Here is a 26,294-nt window from a genome sequence, read left to right as displayed (position 1 = left end):
TTCTGGGGTGAGGTTTGAGCTGATTTAAGGGGTCGGTTGATTTCATTTGACTTCATTGAACATTTTATTGTAGCGCCTCGACGATGCCTCGAGGTACCCGGATGTGATGACAATGTGTAGGTGTGACTGTCCCGGTGTAGTCCAGCTGTCCTGTTGAAGGCCTTAGTGCGTCCAATTTGTCCAAAAGTTTGCAATTGTGGGAGATGATAAGTTCCTGGATAATCGGTATGTCGAGTTCCTGGTGCAAGTCACTGACCCTTGCCCACCTGCGTGCCCCAAGGATGAGACGAAAGCATCGATTTTGTAAAATCTGCGGTAGTTTGATGTTGGATACACACACCATCCCCTGGTGGTGCACCCGTAAAACGTCGCTGGAAGGACTGTGGCTTTATAGAGGCGAAGTTTTGCATGGACTTTCATATGTGTGCTTGCAAAGAGTGGAAAGAGTTGGTGAATTAAATCCAAGGAAGACGCTATAGTCCCACGTTTGGCACCTGCGCTTTTCTAGCGAGCCAGCGCATATATTGGCGAGCCATTTCACCAACAAACAAGTAAGCACCTGAAGATGACGAGCAGCTGTCTGGTTGAAATGTTGTGCACATTTCATGGCATTATTCGACGCAACGCCCGTAAACCAATGAAGCATCCTGTGAATACACTGTCTCCATTCCAGTAGGCACACGACTTCTCTTCTTCACCACGCGAGAGCCATCATTTCATGAGATCCAGACCATTCCACAAAAGTGTTTAACATTCAGAACAGAACTGAGGCATTTCCATTGGCCATTTCCATCTACTGTTAATAGCGCTTTGTGGAAGATATTGCTATATGTCAGTGCCTTTAGAAGCTTTTTTTCAACGTGTGTTGGAAGAAAAACTTAGTTCCACGGAAAATCACAAGCTTAGGGTGCCTCGTAGGACTGGATCAAAAACCATTTAGAGGAATTTCAGGGTCTATCACTTAAAGGCTCAATGAGTACCACTGTCCCCCAGATACTGGAAACTGACTCTTGTGTAAACAATGACCAATACGAAGAGCACACAAGAGCGAGCAGTATCCAAAATATCCGGACACCGCTATGTAATATGGAATTGACTACTAATTATCACGTATAAAAAGGTGCGGAGAGTATTGTGTTGTCAGTTGGGAAGCAGTAATAGTAGAATGGTAGGTCAGGAGAGGTCAGTGACTGAGTAACAAAATCCATCAGGCACATTTCAAACCCTCTAAAGCTTGGCAGTCGAGTGTTGGCGATGTGATTGTGAAATGGAAACGCGAAGGGACAACCACAGCTAAACCGAGACCAGGCACGCCTAACCTACTGACGGACAGGAACTATCGATCAGTGTGGAGGGTGGCTGTAGAAAATCGCATGAAATCACGGGAAGGAATCACTCGTGAGATCCAAAATCCTACCAGCAGGCCACGTAGCACAATTACTGTGAGTAGATAGTTAAAATAAGGGGATACAGTGGTCGAGGAATTACTTGTAAGCTACAAATTTCTACAGTAGTGCTTGAGGTTGTGTAAAGAGTTACGCTATTGGACAGTGGATAACTGTAAACGAGTGATTTGGAATGGTGAATCAACTATACTCTTCGGCAATTTCATAAACGTATATGGGTGTGGCGAACGCCTAGAGGACATCAGCTGTAATCATGTGTAGTGCCAACAGTGAAGTGCGGAGGAGGCTGCGATACGGTATGGGGGTGCTTTTTGTAATTAATAAGTTGTTCTCTTACTGCACTTCAGAAAAAGCGACATACGAAAGAATATGAAGGAATTTTACGGCATTGTTTACTGTGTATGGTAGAGGAACTGACCTATCCTAAAGCAGCAGCTATGAAGTAAGTGTTAGCGGACAACAACTTCTCCTGAAACGAACTAACATGCTCGGAGTCCCTACCGGAACCCAGCGATACTAATTTGGGATGGTTAGAAGGCCGACTTCGCTTAATACCACAGCGCCCAACTTTGTAAGTATGTTTTTATGTTGGTAACGTCACGTAGCGCTCTGTATGAAAGCACTGGTGGTGCTGTGTTTGTCTCTGGTGTTGTTCCATTGTGTCTAACTTTTGAAGGTTTTGTTCCATTGTGTCTAACTTTTGAAGCTTTTGTCCCATTTGTTGCATTAATTGTAATAAAAACGCACTGGTGTCTGAAACATGTTCCTCAGTGCTATTCGGCAATGCATTTGAACCGGCAATATTCGCATTTTGAAAAGCAGAAAGTGTGTCTTGACTTATTTGAGAAAACGGTGAGGACGCAAAACCTGAATCTACAGTATTTGCAAGATTGTGTCCTGTCATTTCGAAATCCTGAGGCGAGCTGTTGCCGACCGATCGATCGTTAATGCTTCCCTGTACACTAATTGTTTCACCATTATTTGCCGCCCGCTCCGTTTCCCTATGTACAATTACCAAATTACTATTTCGAATGTCTGTTAATTCATTACATGGTGATGCTGATAAGCTACGCTCGTCGTCACTATCAGTTCTCAATTTACTTTGGAGCCTAGTGTTACGTTTTTCACACGCCATTATTGTCACATATGTCACACGATAACAAGAAAAGCACGATTTGAAGAGCAAAAATAAGAAAACACATTATCATAGCACTGAAAATAATATCTAGTTAATTGCAAGCGCAGCTGCGAAATACTTGGTGCAAATCTACATGCATGCCACAACTGTTTTACTGTACAACAATGAAAAACTACAACTACAAAGGAAATTCTCTCTACAATTACGCTCTCGCAATAAACAATGGCTACACTAATTACACGAACTACGAGAAAAAATCAGAAGATTCCAGTGAGGTATCCTTGGCTAAGGGTCGATATATGAAACCTCCCCTTAGAAAAAATTATGAATGACTGTGCTGATAAACCTCTTACGTTATTTAATTTTCAAACAGATGAACAGAACTGAACGTACTCGGACATTTCTCTCTTTACTTATTCTGATCAACACTAAACTGACACACAATATTTTTAGCGCAACGCAATCTGACTTTCAGTAATCCCTACAAAAGAATGGCCCTGACTAACAATAACCTATACCTTTCATGAATCACTTACCCCACAAAAATCTTAGTTACTCGAACTACTGCAATACAGCGAGCGCCAATACTGCCAGCTAAATAAAAGATTCTAACTACTGAAGGCACTAACTACTGATAGGCATAGTTAGCAAATGAAAGATTTTCATAGAGAACAAACAATGTATTTACCTTACAAGGGAACATCCCCATCGCACCCCCCTCAGATTTAGTTATAAGTTGGCACAGTGGATAGGCCTGGAAACACTGAACACAGATCACTCGAGAAAACAGGAAGAATTTGTGTGGAAAAAATGGTTCAAATGGCTATGAGCACTATGGGACTTAACTTCTGTGGTCATCAGTCCCCTAGAACTTAGAACCACTTAAACCTAACTAACCCAAGGACATCACACACATCCATGCCCGAGGCAGGATTCGAACCTGCGACCGTAGCAGTCCCGCGGTTCCGGACTGCGCGCCTAGAACCACTAGACCACCGCGGCCGGCAGTTGTATGGAACTATGAAAAAAATAAGCAAAATATACAAACTGACTAGTTCATCCGTAAGATAGGCAACATCAAGGATCCTGTGAGCTCAGGATCGTCGTGGTCCGGTGGTTAGCGTGGGCAGCTGCGGAATAAAAGGTTTTTGGTTCAAGTCTTCCCTCTAGTGAAAATTTTACTTTCTTTATTTTCGCAAAGTTATGAACTGTCCGTTCGTTCATTGACTTCTCTGTTCACTATAATAAGTTTAGTGTCTGTGTTTTGCGACCGCACCGCAAAACAGTGCGATCAGTAGACGAAAGGACGTGCCTCTCCAATGGGAACCGAAAACATTTGGTCGCAAGGTCATAGGTCAACCGATTCCTCCACAGGAAAACACGTCTGATATATTCTATACGACACTGGTGACGGCATGTGCGTCACATGACAGCAATATGTTGTCGACCCACCTAACTTGTACACTTGGCGAATGGGTAAAAAGATTCTTCTACCTTGCCCGATTTAGGTTTTCTTGTGGATGTGATAATCACTCCCAAAAAAGTGATGAAAACATAAGAGTTTGTCACATAAACTGCAACAAATGAATGCAACAGTTTCACAGTCGCTCAGTTTTCCCTGTGCTCTGTCAAAATATATGTTTTTAACGTTTTCAGATTTTTCCGTGTGTAGACCGTCAAATCCTAAGCAAATCTGGACATGTCCTGGAATTTTGGAGAGCGAAGTTGATTTTGTGTGAGTGCCTGAAATTTGTTTTTTATTACAGAGGCCAACCGGCTCTCTGACCGAACACGCTGAGCTACCGTGCCGGCAAGACTTGAACCAAGGACCTCTCGTTCCACAGCTGCTCACGCTAACCACGAGACCACGGCGCTCTTGAGCTCCCATTATCCTTGATGCTGCCTATCTTTCGCATGGACTACTCAGTTTGTATATCATGCTTATTTTTTTCCTAGTTCCACACAATTTCTTCCTGTTTTCTCCATTGATCTGCGTTCAGTTTTTCAAGGCCTATCCACTGTACCAACTTATAACTAAATCTGAGGGGGTTGCGATGGGGAGGTTCCCTTCTTAGTAATATTCAAAAGTCATTATATATATATATATATATATATATATATATATATATATATATATATATATATATATATATATCAGTTCATGATATCCAGTATTACAAATTTACTCTTTCTGAGGGACACACGTCCAAATCGTCTGCTCTCAAAATTCTGCCATCTCTCTCCTCACATCCACCACTGGTGGCGGCTCACCTCCAACTACGCAACGGTACGCGCTGTTCACATCCAACTGCCCAACACTACAATAGCGAATATTCCAACAATGCCAACCAGCCACAGACTGCACACAGCACAGTCAGTGATTTTCATACAGAGCGCTACGTGACGTTACCAACATAAAAACCTAAACAGCCTACTTACAACTTCAGTACCTTCTCTGGTTTCGGCTCTTGAACAGGAATGATCTGCAGTTCCTCCGTAGACACTTAGGCACCTCACTGAAAGTGTCCCCACCGGAGATCAACGCTTCACAAAAGCGAAGGGTGGGCACATCCCATATTAATGTCCACGAACAGGTGCCCCGATACTTTTGATCAGATTGTCTGCATTACAGGATTACTCAGTTTGTAAGGCAAGGAACCAGATTTTAGCCCCGACTTGGAACACTGCCTCAGAGTGAAAGATCGCGGTCGCGTTCGCGCTTCCCGAGTACGGGATCCCGGGTTCGATTCCCGGCGGGGTCAGGGATTTTCACCTGCCTCGAGATGACTGGTGTTTGTGTTGTTCTCATCATTTCATCATCATTCCAGTGAGTGGCGAGACTGGACTGAGCAAAGGTTGGGAAATTGTACGAGCGCTGCGCAGTTGAGCGCCCCTCAAACCAAACATCATCATCATCATCATCATCATCATCATCATCAAAGTGAAAGATTGATTCCAGTGTACTCTTGTTTCTGCCATCTGACGAGCTGAGGGCGGTGTTTGGTGTGTGGCAGCTGTGCGATCTGAAGGAGTCCCGTGTGGACGCGGTGCTGGAGAGCATGTCGGAGGTCCGCGTGCTGGGGCTGTCCGAGGGCGCGGTGCAGGTGGCGGCCCTGCTGCGCGTGGCCGAGCAGGCGCGCGACAAGGCCATCGAGCAGCTGCAGCTGCGGTCGCGCTGCGCAGAGGACGCCGTGCTCGAGCTCATCAACCGCTTCATCGCGCCGCTGCCGCTGCCCGAGGAGAAGTACCGCTGGCTGGACCCCGAGAAAGTCAACAAGGCGCCCGCCTCCGCCGCCAAGTTCACCGAGGACATGCGTGCGTAACACTCTGCACTTCCCTATGCTCGCTTCCATTTGAAACCAGTTCGAAAAGGAAATATTTCGTGTGAGCCGTCATTGATAGATGTAAAGTAATTGAGAAATTTCATTGTATGTACAAGACACGAAGGAATTACAGACCCTGGCTGCGAGCGGGCGTTGATTGAAATCAATGGAGAAAGTTGAAAAATTTGTGCCAGACCAGGATTCGAACTCGGGTCTCCTACTGAATATGCAGATGCTCTGACCACTAAGCCATTCAGACAAAGTGATCATTGCAACTGCGTGGATTACCCTAGCACCCCTCCCTTCAGACCTAAATTCTTTACCTATCCACACACTATGGATGTAGTGCCAAATGCCCATTATTCTCGTTACCCGCAGCATTTTGCCGGTTCCTGTAAGAGTTCGAGCCTGGTGTGCATCCATACTGGAGAGATCATTGGTTGTCCTCGCCTTAATTATAAATATGTGTGGTGTCTGTTCTTCCGGACACGCGAACAATGCGAGTAATAAGGATAATGGGCAAGGAGTGCTACGTTTGTAATATGTGGATAAGTTGAGAATTTGGATCTGACAGGAAGCGTGCTAGAGTAGTCTGTGCAGTTGCCATGGCCACTTTGTCCAAATAGCTCAGTAGTCAGAGCATCTGTCGACTAAACAGGTGCCGGCCGCGGTGGTCTAGCGGTTCTAGGCGCGCAGTCCGGAACCGCGCGACTGCTACGGTCGCAGGTTCGAATCCTGCCTCGGGCATGGATGTGTGTGATGTCCTTAGGTTAGTTAGATTTAAGTAGTTCTACGTTCTGGGGGACTGATGACCACAGATGTTAAGTCCCTTAGTGCTCAGAACCATTTTTTTTTTTTTACTAAACAGGTGACCTTTGTTTGAAACCTGGTCTGGTACAAATTTTCAACTTTCTCCATTGATTTCAGTCAATCCCTGCTCGCAGCCAAAATCTGTAATTCCTTTGTGTATTAATTCATGATGGCTGTTGGATCAAAAATAGTGTCTGTTCATTCAGACATATATTCCACACCAGGTGTTTTTTTTTTTTTTTTTTTTTTTTTTTTTTTGCCACCCCACATATACAATGAAACACCTCACAGCTCGAAAAAGTGTTTTTCACCGTTTGCATTTTGTGAACTCGTGTTCAGCGGAGCTGGGAATGAAATATTAGGCTTTATGAAACTTTTAAAAAAGAAAATTACCAAAATGAAGGCAGTCTGTTGTGCATTGCAACATGTTGGGGATCCTTGGCATGCCGTCCGTAAGTTGGTGGGTACTTTGCTGCCGATGTTCTCAGTCTTCGACGGGCCTTCCTCGAGACATTCGAAGTGTGAAGAGCGCTCCTGCGACGTCGTACTACAAGCTTCAACTCGTTTCAGGCACGCTCAATCGCGTCCGTATCGGTTTATACCGCAGGCCATTTCATTCGGTTGGATTTTGCCTCCTGTGGAGGAAGATGTCCACGAGCTGACCACAGTGTTCTTGTAAGACGAAACCTTCGTAGAAATGTTGGCTGTACAGCTGGACGATAGGTTGGGGGATCCTGTCTTGACAGTGCACAGCCGTCAAACCACCGTGGGTGCCAATGAGGGCGTCCGACGACCGTATATGACAATGGCCTCAAACGTGACTGACCAAAATTCCTGCGTGCTTAAGACGTTCTTTATTTCCTGGACAACTCCACATTCTTCTACGAGCATTGTTGGGCGTCGGACAAATCCTGCACTCATCGATGGCGTCCATAATGGACGCTTACGAGTCCTAATTGATAGTACAGAGACGGTTACATAATGTCAACATCGATACATTGCCTATCTTCTCAATATCCTTGTGAATCTTAATTCTACTATGTTCTGCCACAATGCCACGAATTTTATCCACCTCTACTCTAGCAGAAGCATCGGTCATGTGTCTTGAATGTAGGAAATTTGCGGTGTTCGTACGGCAGCACTTTATACTCTTATCAGCATTAAATAGTCTTCAGTACCTGGGTAGAATCCCCAAAAATTTCCCTCGTACCTCTTTGCGCCAGAGGCAGTTACCGAGTACAATGCACTGTCTGTATCACTGGTCTCTGCGTCACCGTGTTTGCGACTGCTCACAAAATTTGTTTCTAACTACATCGGAGTAGGACTGAATAGTAAGTTAGTGGGAAAACACAGCTTGGCTGTGAAAAAGATTGAAGCGTTCACTTGCCTTACCCTGGAATAATTCGCATAGGTGTGGGACCCTTGTCTAATTGCATTAACAGGGACATCGAGAGTACATACACTGACGAGCCAAAAACTATGAGCACTGCCCGCCGCGACATTGGCTGCCGCCTGATGGCATTGCGATCACGTGACGTGACATCAAAAGTATGTAAACGGAGCAGACACGGTTGGGAGATCACCCTAGCCTAGCAAACGGAGAAATCCACTGAGATAAGCGAAAGGGCGGATTATCATTACTGAGAGTCTGTGAACGAGTATCTCGGAAACGTCGAAGCTGGTCGAATGGTCACGTGCTACTGTCATGAGCATCTACGGAAAGAGGTAGACGGACACTGAAACTACTACTAGGCGCTAAGTGGTTGAACGTTCACAACTCTTCACAGAACGTGGGATTCTGAGGCTTATCTGCTCTGTAAGTTAGGATAGATGGTGATCCTTGCTTGACACAGATCACCATCTGTAACATGCCTGTCGTAAGAGCACAACGCTGATGCACCCGCAAGTGTTTCGGAGCACACCGTTCACCGTACGTTGCTGAAAATTGAGCTCTGCAGCAACGCATCCCCAGCGTTCACATATTGACCCAATGATATCGTCAATTACGACTGCAGTGGGCACGGGACCATCGGGATTCAACCGCCGATCAATGGAAACGTGTCGGCTCTTCGCGTGAATCACAGTTTTGCTACACTAGGTCGATGTTCGTCTCCACAAACGCCGTCATCGAGATGAATGACGGATCGAAACGTGTAGCGCGCCACGGACGCAGCTGGTGAGAGCAGTGTTATGCTGTGGGAGACTTTCTCCTGCTCTTGCATGGGACTTGTGGTAGTAATCGAAGACACACTGACAGCTGCGAACCACCTGCATCCCTTCATGCTTGATGTATTCCCCGCTGCCGGCCGGAGTGGCCGAGCGGTTCTAGGCGCTACAGTCTGGAACTGCACGACCGCTACAGTCGCAGGTTCGAATCCTGCCTCGGGCATGGATGTGTGTGATGTCCTTAGGTTACTTAGGTTTAAGTAGTTCCAAGTTCTAGGGGACTGATGACCTCAGAAGTTTAGTCCCATAGTGCTCAGAGCCATTTGAACCATTTTTATTCCCCGATGACGATGTATCGTTCAACAGAATAATTGTCCGTGTCTCGGAGACAGAACCGTGCTTCAGTGTTTTGAAGAGCATTATAGTGACCTCATGTTGGCGTCTCGGCGACCAGGTTCGCCTTATTTAAATAAATCCTCTGGAACCCACCTGGATCGTTATCGGGTGGCAGCACTGCGTACGCAAATCAGCGGCCGGTTATTTACGCCAATTGCATGACCTTTACGTAGACATCTAATGCCATGTACCTCCACAACCACACCAACAAACAGACGGTTCTCTGATACGGAGAATCAATAATGTAGTTCGTTCCAATAACGGACAAACAAGCTATTAAACAGGTACTCATAATATTTTGGCTCATCAGTGTATATGAGGGTTGTAACTATAATAGTGTCAATCATTCATTTACAACTTTTACAAAGTAGGTACATGTTTCAAAGTTTTACTGTCCTTCAGAGTAGTGTCTCGTATTGTGTAAAACAAGTTGCCAGCGATGTGAAAGCCGTGGGATACCCTTAACAGCGACAGTTGTGTTGACAGATAGAATGAAGCGGTCTATTGCCCAACGAATCTATATAATAGTTCTGAAGTGAATGCCATAAAGTGCTTCCTTCGATTCAGAAACCAATTTGAAACCACAAGAGCTTAAGTCCGTGGAGTGTGGTGAGTGGTACAGCACTTACCAGCCCCATAGATCGTATAAATCAGTCACAACTTGCGCCATATTCGTCGGAGCATTGTCATGCAAAATAATGGGCGGATCCTGCAGAAAGTGTTGTCGATTCACTCTATAAGCTATTCATTTTTGGAACACAGCCTGCGACCAGCTTATAGAAACACAATACTGGTGATTACTTTGAATGAGAGTAAAACTTTGAATCGTGTATCTATTTTGTATAAGTTGTAAATGAACACACTCATGCTCATCAATTAAGGATAAGGCTGATACATTGTGAAACAACGCTCTGGTGGGCGGTTTGCGGGTTTAAATCACCTCGGGGCATGACCATGCGGCGCATTTGACCTACGGTCGTCGCACGGTGGCGCTGGCAGCAGTCCACATACGCAGAGGTGTGTTGGTGCATGTCAGAGTATGGTGCAGTAAGTAAGTGTGCATACGTTTTCAGACGTGCTAATGGCGACTGTGTGTTGAAAATGGCTCAAAGAACACATATTCATGACGTTATGAAAGCTAGAATACTAGGGCGACTGGAGGCTGGTCAAACACAGCAGGTAGTAGCATGGGCCCTCCGTGTGCCAGAAAGTGTGATCTCAGGATTGTGGCAACGATTCCAGCAGACAGGAAGCGTATCCAGGCGCTACAGTGCCGGACGTCCACAGTGTACAACACCACAACAAGCCGATATCTCACCATCAGTGCCCGCAGACGCCCACGGGGTACTGCAGGTAGCCTTGCTCGAGACCTTACCGCAGCCACTGGAACAGTTGTCTCCAGACACTCGCCTGTAGACCTGCAATGTGCATTCCACTGACTCCTTGTCACAGGAGAGCCCGTAAAGCCTGGCGTCAAGAACACAGTACATGCTCATTGAAACAGTGGTCCCAGGTTATGTTCACGGACGAGTCCAGGTATAATCTGAACAGTGGTTCTCGCCGGATTTTCATCTGGCGTGAACCAGGAACCAGATGCCAACCCCTTAATGTCCTTGAAAGGGACGTGTATGGAGGTCGTGGTTTGATGTTGAAAGAGGAACTGTAATAGGTCAGGTGTATAGGGACGTCATTTTGCACCAGTATGTCCGCCTTTTGAGGGGTGCAGTGAATTTCACCTTCCTCCTGATGGATGATAACACACGGCCCCACCGATTTGCCATCGTGGAGGAGTACCTTGAAACAGAAGATATCTGGCGAATGGAATGGCCTGCCTGTTATCCAGATCTAATCTCCATCAAGCACGTCTGGGTTGCTCTCGGTCGACGTATCGCTGCACATCTTCATACCCCTACGACACTTCAGGATCTCCGACAGGTACTGGTGCAAGAATGGGAGGCTGTACCCCAACAGCTGCTCGACCACCTGATCCAGAGTATGCCAACCCGTTGTGCGGCTTGTGTACGTGTGCATGGTGATCATATCCCATATTGATGTTGGGGTACATGCGCAGGAAACAGTGGCGTTTTGTAGCACATGTGTTTCGGGACTGTTTTCTCAACTTATCACCAATACCGTGGACTTACAGATCTGTGTCGTTTGTGTTCCCTATGTGCCTATGCTATCAGCACCAGTTTTGTGTAGTGCCACGTTGTGTGGCACCACATTCTGCAATTGTCGTTAATTTATGAGCATGAGTGTAGTTGCCATTATTAAAATTCCAACCCTCGTAGATGGGTAACGGGAATATAACACAAGGATAAGAGTAACAAATGCCGATTAATCTCAACTGACAAACACTTTGAGGACAACGCCTAATATTTCACAAAAACATACTTAGAATATTGCAGAGCGGATTCTACAAATATTACTAACGCCCGCCGTATTGCTGCCATAGAGACGAAGAACACGAAACAGGGACAGTAACAGTTGGCTCCAGAACGTAGGAATAAAAGTTCTCCCCATGCTAAAAGCGTAGAATGATCGGTGAGAAACTTTAATATATATCACAGTGAAAAGTACTTTCTTCTTTCATTTTTCGGTGGTTATCAAAGAACAAAAATAGAATAGATTTTTATTTTTACATGATTTATGGACACAACTAATCTGCCGCTGGCCTCTGCAGTGTTCCAGGAAGTGGACGTCGCCAACATGGAAATATCTGCTGTTCAGCTGGAATGTATGAAGCTCTTCGTGTACTTCAACCTGCGCGTGAATGATGCGCTGATAAGAGCGACCAGGAAGTCACTCGAAGTTTTTGAGACCCGCGCTCTCGCTTTGGGGTACGTATTCTCATTCCTTAGTAGCTTTTATAAGCTTATAGAACTTAAAGGTTTCAGACAATGTAAATTTAATAGAGTGGTACGGAACATGATGTTTACAGTAGCACCACAGATAGATCATACATAGCGGGAAAAAAGCACTGTGGGACCAAAAAGAGATCAGACAAGATGTCGTATCGTATACGGATTAAATATTGTGCGTCTGACTGTCCGGTCACTTTAACGTGATCGCATGTGAACGCATGAATAACCATATTTTGCAGCGCGGACCTCTGCGAGACGCGCAGGAAGAGAATCAGTGAGGAGGTTCCGGGAGGTACCGACGGGAACGTGGAGCCGTGCAGACTGTAGCGTCATGGCCAGCTGCGCAAAATTTTTCGTTTTGAGTATCCATGACGCGAACAGCCCGATCGAGTAGGTCCCACCGATTCTCGATAGGGTTTTAATCTGGGGAATTTGATGGCTGGGAGAGTACGGTAAACTCAGCCTACTGCTGGTCGAACCGCACACGTACACTGCGAACTGTGTGACACGTTGCTTTGACCTGCTGTAGATTCCGACCCGCTAGCAAATGCAAACTTCATGTTGGAATGGACATGGTCTCCAAGGACAGATATATGCCTGTACTGATCCAGTGTGCCTTCTAGAATGGAAAAAACACCCAGGGAATGCCACGAAAACATTCCCCAGACCATAACGCTCCGACTATTGTTACAGGGTATTTGCTTTCAGATGTTACATGCCGTACACACCAACGCCTCTGTCCGATGGAGCATAAAACGTGATTCATCCCAAATTGCCACCTGACGCCATTCAGCGGACGTCCAGTTGCGCTACTGGCGTGCAAATACCAGCCTCCTTCGCCGATGAACAGCTATCAGCATGGATGCGTGAACCAGGCTTCTGCTGCGGAGACCCAACGCAGCAACACCCGCTGAACGGTCGTTGAAAAGACATTGTTGGTAGCCCGTTGGTTCATCTGGGTGATCAGTTGCTCAAAAGTTGCACGTCTATTCGTCCGCACACATCTCCGGGACCACCGTTCACCCCAGTCGTCTATGGCCCGTGGTGCACCACAGTTGCCTCTGCTCCCGTTTCGGGTTGGGTTGATTTGGGGGAGGAGACCAAACTGCGAGGTTATCGGTCTCATCGGATTAGGGAAGGATGGGGAAGGAAGTCGGCCGTGCCCTTTCAAAGGAACCATCCCAGCATTTGCCTGAAGCGATTTAGGGAAATCACAGAAAACCTAAATCAGGTTAGCCGGACGCGGGATTGAACCGTCGTCCTTCCGAATGCGAATCCAGTGTTCTAACCACTGCGCCACCTCACTCGGAATGCGCCATTTTGCCATGCACATATACATAACGGCAACACGTGAACAGTTTACAAACTTAGCCGTTTCGGGAATGCTTCCACCCTTGGCCCAAAATCCAATGCTCATGCCCCTTTGGACATCAGATAAATCCCTCCTTCCCGCATTACGACAACGACACGCTTTATATACCAACCATTGCAAGTGCTGCTACTTGCCGTCTCTGAGTAGTTATTGCACATGACGTCGAACGTAGGGGGTGGTCACATTAATGTGACTGAACCGTGTATTTGTACTGAGGTGACATAAGTCGTGGATCTCTTAGTATCGTGATGGTGTCACACCTTCTTTTGCCCGGTGTAGTGCAGCAATGCGACGTGGCATGGACTCAACAAGTCGTTGGATGTTCCAGAAATATTGAACCACGCTGCTTCTATAGCCGCCCGTAATACACTACTGGCCATTAAAATTTCTACCCCACGAAGATGACGTGCTACAGACGCGAAATTTAACCGGCAGGAAGAAGATGCTGTAATATGCAAATGATTAGCTTTTCAGTGCATTCACACAAGGTTGGCGCCGGTGGCGACACGTATAGTCCAGTGAAACTGTCAGAAAAAAAGCCTGTACCTTGCAAAAGGTGGGGTAGAAGATTTTATTTTTTTAACTCGTTCATATTGTTGGAAAGGTTAGAAAACGAAGTTTTGCCAACAAAATTTCTCTTGGGAAAACTTTCTGCAGTCAAAAAACTTCGAAAATTTCGGATTTTTTTCAGTTTTTTCAAAATATCTCAGTTTTATTTGCTCCTATCGCTTTGACGTCTATTTCCTTTTTTAAAGAGCACAAAATTCTCTACAAATTTGATCCTTACCATTTTTTTCTACTCCCAGTATCTAAGGCGCTACAGCACGTCAAAAAATACCATTTTTTTCAAATTCCGAGCAAAGTGGCAAATTACCTAATTTCTGAACACTGTTATTTCAGTTTCTATTTGTGTAGTATAAACATATTACTCATCATGTTATTCATGGGAATTTACCATCTCACTCTGCTGCAGGGCCAGGACAAACAGCATCATATTCAGTAACTACGAACACATTCACGTCGGATTGCGTGAAGTTTATTTGTGTTACAATATGTAATACGATTGCATGCAGGTGCCGTACATTTTCTACAGTTGATTGACGTTAATGATCAGTTATAAGAAAAAGTATGTAGGAATTGTTCTTTAGCGGACAAAAGCGCATTTATTCTTTGGCTTTCGTTCCAGTGGAAGATGCGAAGTCAGGTGGACCGAGTAAATTTTTTGTCATTGACTTGGACTCGAAATGTTTGCTTCAAGTCAATAGCCCAAAGCTATGTTTCTTACCTGCAACGTCATTTTGGATCTCAATTTGCTATTGTATTTGATGGGTATCCATGTGAGGGAGACAAATGTAGCACAAAGAGTGCTGAGAGGAGTCGTAGGTCCAAAAAACATTCTTCGGTTGACGTTGTGGTTGAATCAGAGATGGAGAACCAAGTCCCTCAGGACAAGTTCTTGTACAACGAACAAAACAAGATGCGTTTGATCACACTTCTCTAAAAGGAATTTCTGGAGTGTATCATTGAATTGCTCCAGACACAAGAAGATACTGACGTTATGATTGTAACATCTGCCATTTCAAGAACCAAAGATTTTGGAAGTGTTGTCATTGTAGGAGAAGATGTTGACCTGCTTGTGCTCATGGCCGGTTTGGGGCAAGGCATTGATAACTTATTTTTCTTAAAGCCAGGAAGAAGAAATGCAGAAGACAAGTGGTTTTCCACTGCAGCTTACAAGTTTGACAGTGAATATATTCTGTTCACTTACGCCTTTAGCGGATGTGATACAACATCCGCTTTTTTTGGTCGAGGAAAAATTAAGTGCTGCAATATTGTTGGGAAAAATGAACACCTAACCTCAGCGCTTTGCACGTTCAATAAACCACATGCTACCCGTGTAGAAATAATAACAGCAAGAGAACAGGTTACTATCGCATTGTATAGTGGAGGTGTCAGCAGTTCCCACACACTAGACCATTTGCGGTACCAGCTATTCGCCAAGTCTGCCACAAAAAGCAAAATGAACCTTGCACGGTTGCTACCTACACAAGATGCTGCACATCATTCGTTGCGGAGTTACCAAAAAGTCCAAAGTTGGATGGGAAACTGGAAACCTCCTGAGAAATGGGGCTGGAATCACAGTGACCACAGTCCAATACCCATTATAATGAGCCAAGATCCAGCACCTGAAGCACTTCTACACATTGTTTCATGCTCATGCAAGCTGAACTGTGGCGGAGCGTCCTCCTGTAGAAAAGCGGGTTTGAAATGTTCTTCAATTTGCAAAAAAATGTGTTGGGGTCAACTGTGAAAACGTGCCAAAATTTTTATATGAAGACAGTGAAGAAGATGTTGAGGAGGATGTTGAGGAAACCGCTGACGAAATCAACGAAATTGCTGAGGCTGACTCGCTGTTTAAAGAAGAGGTCAATCTGGGATCAACTCTACGTACAGACCCTGAATCCGTAACTCAAGGTATTTCTGGTGACACTGAGGAACCTGGCCCATCAGAACGTTGGAAGTGATGCTCATATCTGTCTCAAGTGTGCTAAAGTGCGATATTACAAGTATTGCACACCCAGAACTGTCAACATTTTTTAGTAACTGACAATGCATTTTAATTGTAATAAAGCTACTTATTTTTAATGTCAGCTGCGTGGCTTTTATACACAAGAATAATTACCAACCTAATTAGGTTGCCTATTGCAGCTAATAATAGTTCAATTTCCTGAGACAAATTATTTTGTGTGCGTGCGTGCGTGCGTGCGTGTGTGTGTGTGTGTGTGTGTGTGTGTGTGTGTGTGTGTGTCTTAATGATGTATTTTTATATTTATAGTTTTACAAATACCAGGGCAGATGTGCCCCATAGTGAACTTGAGATAGTGATGTAAGAATCACAATAGTTGGGTGCCCAGCAATCCTCATGTTGCATACAGAGAAATTGAATACCTGAAAGTGAGGTGGCAAATTCCAACATATAACATGATGTATAATGTATTTATACTAAACAAACAGGAACAGAAAAAATAGTGTTCAAAAATAAGGTACCTTGCCACTATGCTCAAAATTTGAAAAAATTGTATTTTTTTACGCGCTGTAGCGCCTTAGATATTGGGAGTAGAAAAAAATGGCAAGAATCATATTGGTAGAGAATTTTGTGCTCTTTAAAAAAGAAAATAGACGTTAAAGCGATAGGAGCAAATGAAACTCAGATATTTTGAAAAAACTGAAAAAAGGCCGAAAATTTGCAAGTTTTTTGACTGCAGAAAGTTTTCCCAAGCGAAATTTTGTTGGCGAAACTCGGTTTTCTAATCTTTCCAACCATATGAACGAGTTGAAAAAATAAAATCTTCTACCCCACCTTTTGCAAGGTATATCTGCAATTTGACTGGACTAGTACAACGTGCTGACATGAGGAAAGTTTCCAACCGATTTCTCATATACAAACAACAGTTGACTGGCGTTGCCTGGTGAAACGTTGTTGTGATGCCTCGTGTAAGGAGGAGAAATGCGTACCATCACGTTTCCGACTTTGATAAAGGTCGGATTGTAGCCTATCGCGATTGCGGTTTATCGTATCGCCACATTGCTGCTCGCGTTGGTCGATATCCAATGACTGTTAGCAGAATATGGAATCGGTTGATTTCGGAGGGTAATACGGAACGCCGTGCTGGATCCCAACGACACCGTATCACTAGCAGTCGAGATGACAGGCATCTTATCCGCATGGCTATAACGGATCGTGCAGCCACGTCTCGATCCCTAAGTCAACAGATGGGGACGTTTGCAAGACAACCAGCATCTGCACGAACAGTTCGACGACGTTTGCAGCAGCATGGACTATCAGCTCGGAGACCGTGGCTGCGGTTACCCTTGACGCTGCATCACAGACGGAATGCGATGGTGTACTCAACGACGAACCTGGGTGCACGAATGGCAAAACGTCATTTTTTCGGATGAATCCAGGTTCTGTTTACAGCATCATGATGGTCGCATCCGTGTTTGGCGATATCGCGGTGAACGCACATTGGAAGCTTGTATTCGTCATCGCCATACTGGCGTATCATCCGGCGTGACGGTATGGGGTGCCATTGGTTACACGTCTAGGTCACCTCTTGTTCGCATTGACGGCACTTTGAACAGTGGACGTTACATTTCAGATGTGTTACGACCCGAGGCTCTACCCTTCATTTGATCCCTGCGAAACCCTACATTTCAGCAGGATAATGCACGACCGCATGTTGCAGGTCCTGTACGGGCCATTGTTGTTGTTGTGGTCTTCAGTCCTGAGACTGGTTTGATGCAGCTCTCCATGCTACTCTATCCTGTGCAAGCTTTTTCATCTCCCAGTACCTACTGCAACCTACATCCTTCTGAATCTGCTTAGTGTATTCATCTCTTGGTCTCCCTCTACGATTTTTACCCTCCACGCTGCCCTCCAATACTAAATTGGTGATCCCTTGATGCCTCAGAACATGTCCTACCAACCGATACCTTCTTCTGGTCAAGTTGTGCCACAAACTTCTCTTCTCCCCAATCCTATTCAATACTTCCTCATTAGTTATGTGATCTACCCATCTAATCTTCAGCATTCTTCTGTAGCACCACATTTCGAAAGCTTCTATTCTCTTCTTGTCCAAACTATTTATCGTCCATGTTTCACTTCCATACATGGCTACACTCCATACGAATACTTTCAGAAATGACTTCCTGACACTTAAATCAATACTGGATGTTAACAAATTTCTCTTCTTCAGAAACGCTTTCCTTGCCATTGCCAGCCTACATTTTATATCCTCTCTACTTCGACCATCATCAGTTATTTTGCTCCCCAAATAGCAAAACTCCTTTACTACTTTAAGCGCCTCATTTCCTAATCTAATTCCCTCAGCATCACCCGACTTAATTAGACTACATTCCATTATCCTCGTTTTGCTTTTGTTGATGTTCATCTTATATCCTCCTTTCAAGACACTGTCCATTCCATTCAACTGCTCTTCCAAGTCCTTTGCTGTCTCTGACAGAATTACAATGTCATCGGCGAACCTCAAAGTTTTTATTTCTTCTCCATGAATTTTAATACCTACTCCGAATTTTTCTTTTGTTTCCTTTACTGCTTGCTCAATATACAGATTGAACAACATCGGGGAGAGGCTACAACCCTGTCTTACTCCCTTCCCAACCACTGCTTCCCTTTCATGTCCCTCGACTCTTACAACTGCCATCTGGTTTCTGTACAAATTGTAAATAGCCTTTCGCTCCCTGTATTTTACCCCTGCCACCTTTAGAATTTGAAAGAGAGTATTCCAGTCAACATTGTCAAAAGCTTTCTCTAAGTCTACAAATGCTAGAAACGTAGGTTTGCCTTTCCTTAATCTTTCTTCTAAGATAAGTCGTAAGGTCAGTATTGCCTCACGTGTTCCAGTGTATCTACGGAATCCAAACTGATCTTCCCCGAGGTTGGCTTCTACTAGTTTTTCCATTCGTCTGTAAAGAATTCGTGTTAGTATTTTGCAGCTGTGACTTATTAAGCTGATAGTTCGGTAATTTTCACATCTGTCAACACCTGGTTTCTTGGGGATTGGAATTATTATATTCTTCTTGAAGTCTGTGGGTATTTCGCCTGTCTCATACATCATCCTCACCAGATGGTAGAGTTTTGTCAGGGCTGGCTCTCCCACGGCCGTCAGTAGTTCCATTGGAATATTGTCTACTCCGGGGGCTTTGTTTCGACTCAGGTCTTTCAGTGCTCTGTCAAACTCTTCACGCAGTATCATATCTCCCATTTCATCTTCATCTACATCCTCTTCCATTTCCATAATATTGTCCTCAAGTACATCGCCCTTGTATAGACCCTCTATATACTCCTTCCACCTTTCTGCTTTCCCTTCTTTGCTTAGAACTGGGTTTCCATCTGAGCTCTTGATATTCATACAAGTCGTTCTCTTATCTCCAAAGGTCTCTTTAATTTTCCTGTAGGCGGTATCTATCTTACCCCTAGTGAGATAGGCCTCTACATCCTTACATTTGTCCTCTAGCCATCCCTGCTTAGCCATTTTGCACTTCCTGTCAATCTCATTTTTGAGACGTTTGTATTCCTTTTTGCCTGTTTCACTTACTGCATTTTTATATTTTCTCCTTTCATCAATTAAATTCAATATTTCTTCTGTTACCCAAGGATTTCTACTAGCCCTCGTCTTTTTACCTACTTGATCCTCTGCTGCCTTCACTACTTCATCCCTCAAAGCTACCCATTCTTCTTCTACTGTATTTATTTCCCCCATTCCTGTCAATTGCTCCCTTATGCTCTCCCTGAATCTCTGTACAACCTCTGGTTCTTTTAGTTTATCCAGGTCCCATCTCCTTAAATTCCCACCTTTTTGCAGTTTCTTCAGTTTTAATCTACAGGTCATAACCAATAGATTGTGGTCAGAGTCCACATCTGCCCCTGGAAATGTCTTACAATTTAAAACCTGGTTCCTAAATCTCTGTCTTACCATTATATAATCTATCTGATACCTTTTAGTATCTCCAGGGATCTTCCATGTATACAACCTTCTTTCATGATTCTTAAACCAAGTGTTAGTTATGATTATGTTGTGCTCTGTGCAAAATTCTACCAGGCGGCTTCCTCTTTCATTTCTGTCCCCCAATCCATATTCACCTACTATGTTTCCTTCTCTCCCTTTTCCTACACTCGAATTCCAGTCACCCATGACTATTAAATTTTCGTCTCCCTTCACAATCTGAATAATTTCTTTTATTTCATCATACATTTCTTCAATTTCTTCGTCATCTGCAGAGCTAGTTTGCATATAAACTTGTACTACTGTAGTAGGTGTGGGCTTCGTATCTATCTTGGCCACAATAATGCGTTCACTATGCTGTTTGTAGTAGCTTACCCGCATTCCTATTTTCCTATTCATTATTAAACCTACTCCTGCATTACCCCTATTTGATTTTGTGTTTATAACCCATTAGTCACCTGACCAGAAGTCTTGTTCCTCCTGCCACCGAACTTCACTAATTCCCACTATATCTAACTTCAACCTATCCATTTCCCTTTTTAAATTTTCTAACCTACCTGCCCGATTAAGGGATCTGACATTCCACGCTCCGATCCGTAGAACGCCAGTTTTCATTCTCCTGATAACGACATCCTCTTGAGTAGTCCCCGCCCGGAGATCCGAATGGGGGACTATTTTACATCCGGAATATTTTACCCAAGAGGACGCCATCATCATGTAATCATACAGTAAAGCTGCATGCCCTCAGGAAAAATTACGGCTGTAGTTTCCCCTTGCTTTCAGCCGTTCGCAGTACCGGCACGGCAATGCCGTTTTGGTTATTGTTACAAGGCCAGATCAGTCAATCATCCAGACTGTTGCCCCTGCAACTACTGAAAAGGCTGCTGCCCCTCTTCAGGAACCACACGTTTGTCTGGCCTCTCAACAGATACCCCTCCGTTGTGGTTGCACCTACGGTACGGCTATCTGTATCGCTGAGGCACGCAAGCCTCCCCACCAACGGCAAGGTCCATGGTTCATGGGGGGGGGACGGGCCATTATGGACACAGAAAATGTTCGACTGCTGCCCTGGTCAGCACATTCTCCAGATCTCTCACCAATTGAAAACGTCTGGTCAATGGTGGCCGAGCAACTGGCTCGTCACAATACACCAGTCACTACTCTTGATGAACTGTGGTATCGTGTTGAAGCTGCATGGGCAGCTGTACCTGTACACGCCATCCAAGCTCTGTTTGACTCAATGTCCAGGCGTATCAAGGCCGTTATTACGGCCAGAGGTGGTTGTTCTGGGTACTGATTTCTCAGGATCTATGCACCCAAACTGCGTGAAAATGTAATTACATGTCAGTTCTAGTATAATATATTTGTCCAATGAATACCCGTTTATCATCTGCATTTCTTCTTGGTGTAGCAATTTTAATGGCCATTAGTGTACATTACAAAAGTGCTGCCGGCACAGGATTTTGTACACGAACTGATCTCTCGATTATATCTCATAAATGTCCAATGGATGCCAAATCATTTGCTCGAATCTCCCGAATGTTCTTCAAACAAATCGCGAACAATTGTGGCCTGGTGACATTGTGCATTATCATCCATAAAAATTCAATTGTTGTTTGAGAGCATGAAGTCCATGAAGGGCTGCAAATGGTCTCCAAGTAGCTGAACATAACCATTTCCAATCATTGATCTGTTCAGTTGGACTAGAGGACCCAGCCATGTAAACACAGTCTACAACATTATGGAGCCACTGTCAGCTTGCACAGTGCCTTGTTGACAACTTGGGTTCTTGGCCTTACGGCGTCTGCGCCACACTCGAACTCTACAATTAGCTCTTATTCACTAAAATCAGGACTCATGTGACTGGGTCACGGTTTTCCAGTCGTCTAGGGTCCAGCCAATGTGGCCATGAGCCCAGGAGAGCACTGCAGGCGATGGCGTGCTGTTCGTCTGCTGCCATAGCCTATCACACCAAATTTCGCCGCACTGTCCTAACGGATACGTTCATCGTACGTCCCACATTGACTTCTGCAGTTTTTCACGCAGTATTGCTAGTCTGTTAACATTCATAACAATATGAAAAAGCCGCTTCTGTCGGTCGTTAAGTGAAGGCCGTCGGTCACTGCGTTGTCCGAGGTGAGAGGTAGTGCCTGAAATTTGGGATTCTCGGCACACTCTTGACAGTGTGGATCTCGGAATATTGGGTTCCCTAACGATTTCCGAAATGGGACGTCCCGTACGTCTAGCTCCAACTATGATTCCGCGTTCAAATCTGTTAATTCCAGTTGTGCGTCCATAATCACGCCGGAAACCTTTTCATATGAATCCCCTGAGTACAAATGACAACTCCACCAATGCACTGCCCTTTCATACCTTGTGTACGTGATACTACCGCTACCTTTATTTGTGCATATCGCTATCCCATGACTTGTCACCTCTTTATACTAAAGAACATACACCACATATATAAATAAATGCGCCTTGATGGCAATTAATGACCATTCAATGCAGATGCAGTCTTTGTCCGACCTCTTGCGTTAATCAGCTTGAAGCTACGAGCGATAAGGGTAATGGAGAGGGGACGCTGCGTATGTAGTGTGCGACAAGTTGGAACTTTGGGTTGGAGGGGACGCGTGCTCGCATAACCGAAGGGATTAAGACGACCGCTCGCGTGGAGCAGGAAATCTGGGTTCGAGTCCCGGTCCGTCACAAATTTTATTAAAAGCAAGCATTTTTATACGTAATAATTTACGGTTTTACTTCCAAGAATGACATTGGCACACATTGTAATGTACCCACCTTCCACAGTGATGTTACTGAGAACAGTTACTTAATGAATTCATTTTAGAGCAGATAGCTTCTGTTTTGCACTTCGAATTAATTTGGAGAGGAGTACATTGAATTTTTTATTACAGATACTTAGGCAGCATAATTTCGAGGATAATTTCTTCTGTTGACCTGGTGTTAATAATGGTCCCGGTTTTTATCAGTTGCTTGAATAAAACGCAAGCTTCTTTTTTAGTTCTTCAAACAGTCCATGAAAATCTGTTCATGTTCTTTTGACATAGGCGATAAATGCCATTATCATCATAACAGTGACATCAAACTTCCTTGTGTATGATCCAAATAGCCAACAACTTTCCACGGTTGATAATCAGCTAGTCCCGAGTTAGAAGCATGCTAATTCTCTCCTCACACTTCGTTACATACATGTTGACTCGACCATGCTTCCAAAATCAAAGATTCACAAGTGCAAATGATACAGTTCCAAGAAATTACATTGGTGCGAAAATACAGGACGTCCAAGAAGGAATGATCAATATTCAGGGATATGACATGAACGCTTATTTGAAAGAAAAAGCTTCATACGGACATATTCCCTATTCTGAAAGGTTTCCAAGATAGAACACATTTAATGTGCAGTTTTATTAAAGGAACTGGGATTCATGCACAACTGCTTTGAATCATACTTAACAAACGCAGTGCAAAACGTTGTGCTGAGTAACTCAAACGGTGTTGGAAAGGTAGAAAATTTCAGTGATTGGGGATAAATCACAAAGTGAGTCCTACAGGCTTCAATTTTGGGTCTACTCCTATTTGTGCAACAAAAAGACATCCCAAGCAAAGAAATTGAAAGCAACGAGGCACATACTTGGGTGCTACTAGCCCAAAACAAATGTACATTAAATGTGTTCTGTCTCGGAACCCATCTGGAATGTGGCATATGTCTAAGGAAGTTTTTTGCTTCAAATGAGCGTTCGTGTCATATCTCTGAATACTGACCCTTCATCTTGGGACACCCTGTGTAGCTATGACACAAATTTTTACGAAACTTCTTCGCTGATCGTGAATTCTTTGACATTAGCTGTTTTTGTGTATGGAGATACTACCTATCAGTGGCGCATTGACATTTCTGCAGGAGTGGGACTCAAGCCCGCATTTGCAGCTTACCGCGAGCTGTCGCCTGAACCACTTCGGCTATTCGTGCACGCTTCCTGGACCGATGTAAACCTCCATATGCCACACTGTCTGCAGCCGCTAATACTCACTGCATTACTTGGATTCCCGCAATAGAGAGAAAGAGAAAATAATGTTTTCAACGTTATTATCGTCGTTTTGCCCATGTAGGAATGTATTGTATCCTGTGGAATATTGTGTGGGTGCATGTGAAAATTTCTGTGCAGGATCCTTCTTATACTCCTATCACACATTCTCAGGGCAGCTGCATGTTTAAATGCTGAACGCTTTGGAGATAGCTGGACGGACACTCTCACGCTCGCCAAGTTTTCCGGCGTTGTTACTGTCCGAAGTCGGCCAGTAGATTTTCTTTTTAGAGCAGAGCCTGGTGTTCTAAAGTCCGATAACCAAACGCAAACAGTTCTCTATCAGGAACAGAATCGTGTCGGCTTAGTTCGAACCGAATGCTACATGCTCGCTGAGTAATCGCAGAGCCACCATTATGAATATACTCCTCGACAACTAAAGCATGATATCACCTAGGCAAGCCATTGCGCCTGCTCAAAATGGCACGTACACCGCCATCGATCGATACCCCCTCCACCTCTGTATCTCTACCACAGCTCACACAGCGGTCTCTCCACATACGGGAGGACTTTTTACCGGACCCTGTATATTCAGTTATTGTTTTTATCCACAAGGAGAGGACGCCTCATCATCATCGCCGAATTCGTCCAAATTCATGGTACGTGTAGGGCATGGTGAGACATGAAAGTGCTCCAAGTGGGAACTCCAGGTGGCCAAGCGTTTAGGAAATAAAAGGAATTTGGATACGGATCTATCACCATGTGCACCTTATCAATTGTCCCTGTGACAAAATATTTAGGAAGCGGTGTTTGGCTCAGCGGTCGCCGGCACGGTAGCTCAGCGTGTTCGGTCAGAGGGGTAGTTGAACAAGCGTCACAGGTCATTCGCCCCGAACAAATAGAACGAACAATCACGAACAAAATAATATTTTTAAAAAAGCGGTAAGAGAACGAATTCGTATTGTAGCGGGTTCGACTCCACCCTGCTGCAAATAGTTTTGTGCTCCTTAGCAAATATACGACGAACACTTCCAAGATGGAGACGGATTACCAACGTGCAGTATCAAAGTAATTCCCCCCAAATGTACGCCACAAGTGCAACACTGCGATGTATGTTTTTATCCTCAGGTAAAAAACCTAATTTAAAAATGTCAAAACTGCAGTTACCTTATCGAGAAAGAAAATTCACTTCCTGAGAAGCTTGTATCAAACTACAGTCCATCAAACATCACCAGCTATCCTCGCACGTATTCAGCGATATGATGCGTTACGCGTGGTTCGCTGCTGGACTGTGCGATGAAAGATGCTGTTTTCAGAACATCAGTCAAGTTTGTTTTTCTATGGAGATATTAAAGAAACCATGTCACTGCAAAAAGGCGGCGTTTATAACGTGTGGAAGATGAAGTCAAAATTATTGCTTACCCTGTTTCTTTGACGATTTTCACCCCGGTACATACAATTTATCAATTGCAAAAGAATGGAAGCATCAATTTACATACACGACGTTCCCCGTGTACGCGTTAACTACAATCCCTTTTTAAATGTTTGCACTTCTGGATTTCATCCTATGCCTATACTTTTTGTGCTTATATAAAGTAATAAAATAACATATATGATGATGAGGTTAATTGTGATGTCAGTAGTGTAAGCATTGCCAAGGAGCACAAAAATATTTACCACCGGGCGGAGTCGAATCTGCGACCCTTTGAATGCGAATCCCATCTCTCACCGCCTTTTTTTATAGTTGAGTTTAAAATCCCTTAAAGTTCGTTTGTTGATCCTTCCACTCAGTTTTTTATTACAGAGGCCAACCATCTCTCTCACCGAACACGCTGAGCTATCGTGCCGGCACCGCTGAGCCCAACACCGCTTCCTAAACACACTGTCACAGGGACAATTGATAAAGTGCACATGGTGATAGATCGTAACAAAATTCCTTTTATTTCCTAAACGCTTGGCCATCTGGAGTTTCCACTTGTGGCACTTTCTTGTCTAGCCACGCTCTACATGTACCATTAATTTGGACGAGTAGGCGGCCTTGTCAGATCCGTTTTCAATCAGATGTAAAGCACTATTCTTCTCTGAGTTGCAGCATTTACGTCTTTAGATCAAAGAAACAAATATTCACGTAAGCTTTAAACAAGAAACGAGCCTGCAAATAACCGAAAACCGAGCAGAAATAACGGGCTCTTCTCCCAAAATGGATGCGTAAGTGCACAAGAAACGGCATCGGAATCCTCGCTTTAGAA

The 26,294-nt window shown here is 44.4% G+C and overlaps 1 protein-coding gene across 1 annotated transcript in view; it reads left to right on the top strand.

Annotated features, from left to right (window-relative positions):
* LOC126456197 (dynein axonemal heavy chain 8-like) overlaps positions 1-26,294 on the top strand; it is a 503,569-nt gene that overhangs the window by 75,988 nt on the left and 401,287 nt on the right. The window contains exons 9-10 of the mRNA XM_050091951.1: positions 5,559-5,859; positions 11,923-12,079. Of these exons, the coding sequence (XP_049947908.1) occupies positions 5,559-5,859; positions 11,923-12,079 (458 nt within the window). The remainder of the gene's footprint in view (positions 1-5,558; positions 5,860-11,922; positions 12,080-26,294) is intronic.

This window comes from Schistocerca serialis, chromosome 2 (genome assembly GCF_023864345.2).
Source record: "Schistocerca serialis cubense isolate TAMUIC-IGC-003099 chromosome 2, iqSchSeri2.2, whole genome shotgun sequence".
Lineage (NCBI taxonomy): Eukaryota > Metazoa > Arthropoda > Insecta > Orthoptera > Acrididae > Schistocerca > Schistocerca serialis.
The sequence above is the reverse complement of the archived record's forward strand: the minus strand, read 5'-3'. Positions and strand labels throughout refer to the sequence as shown.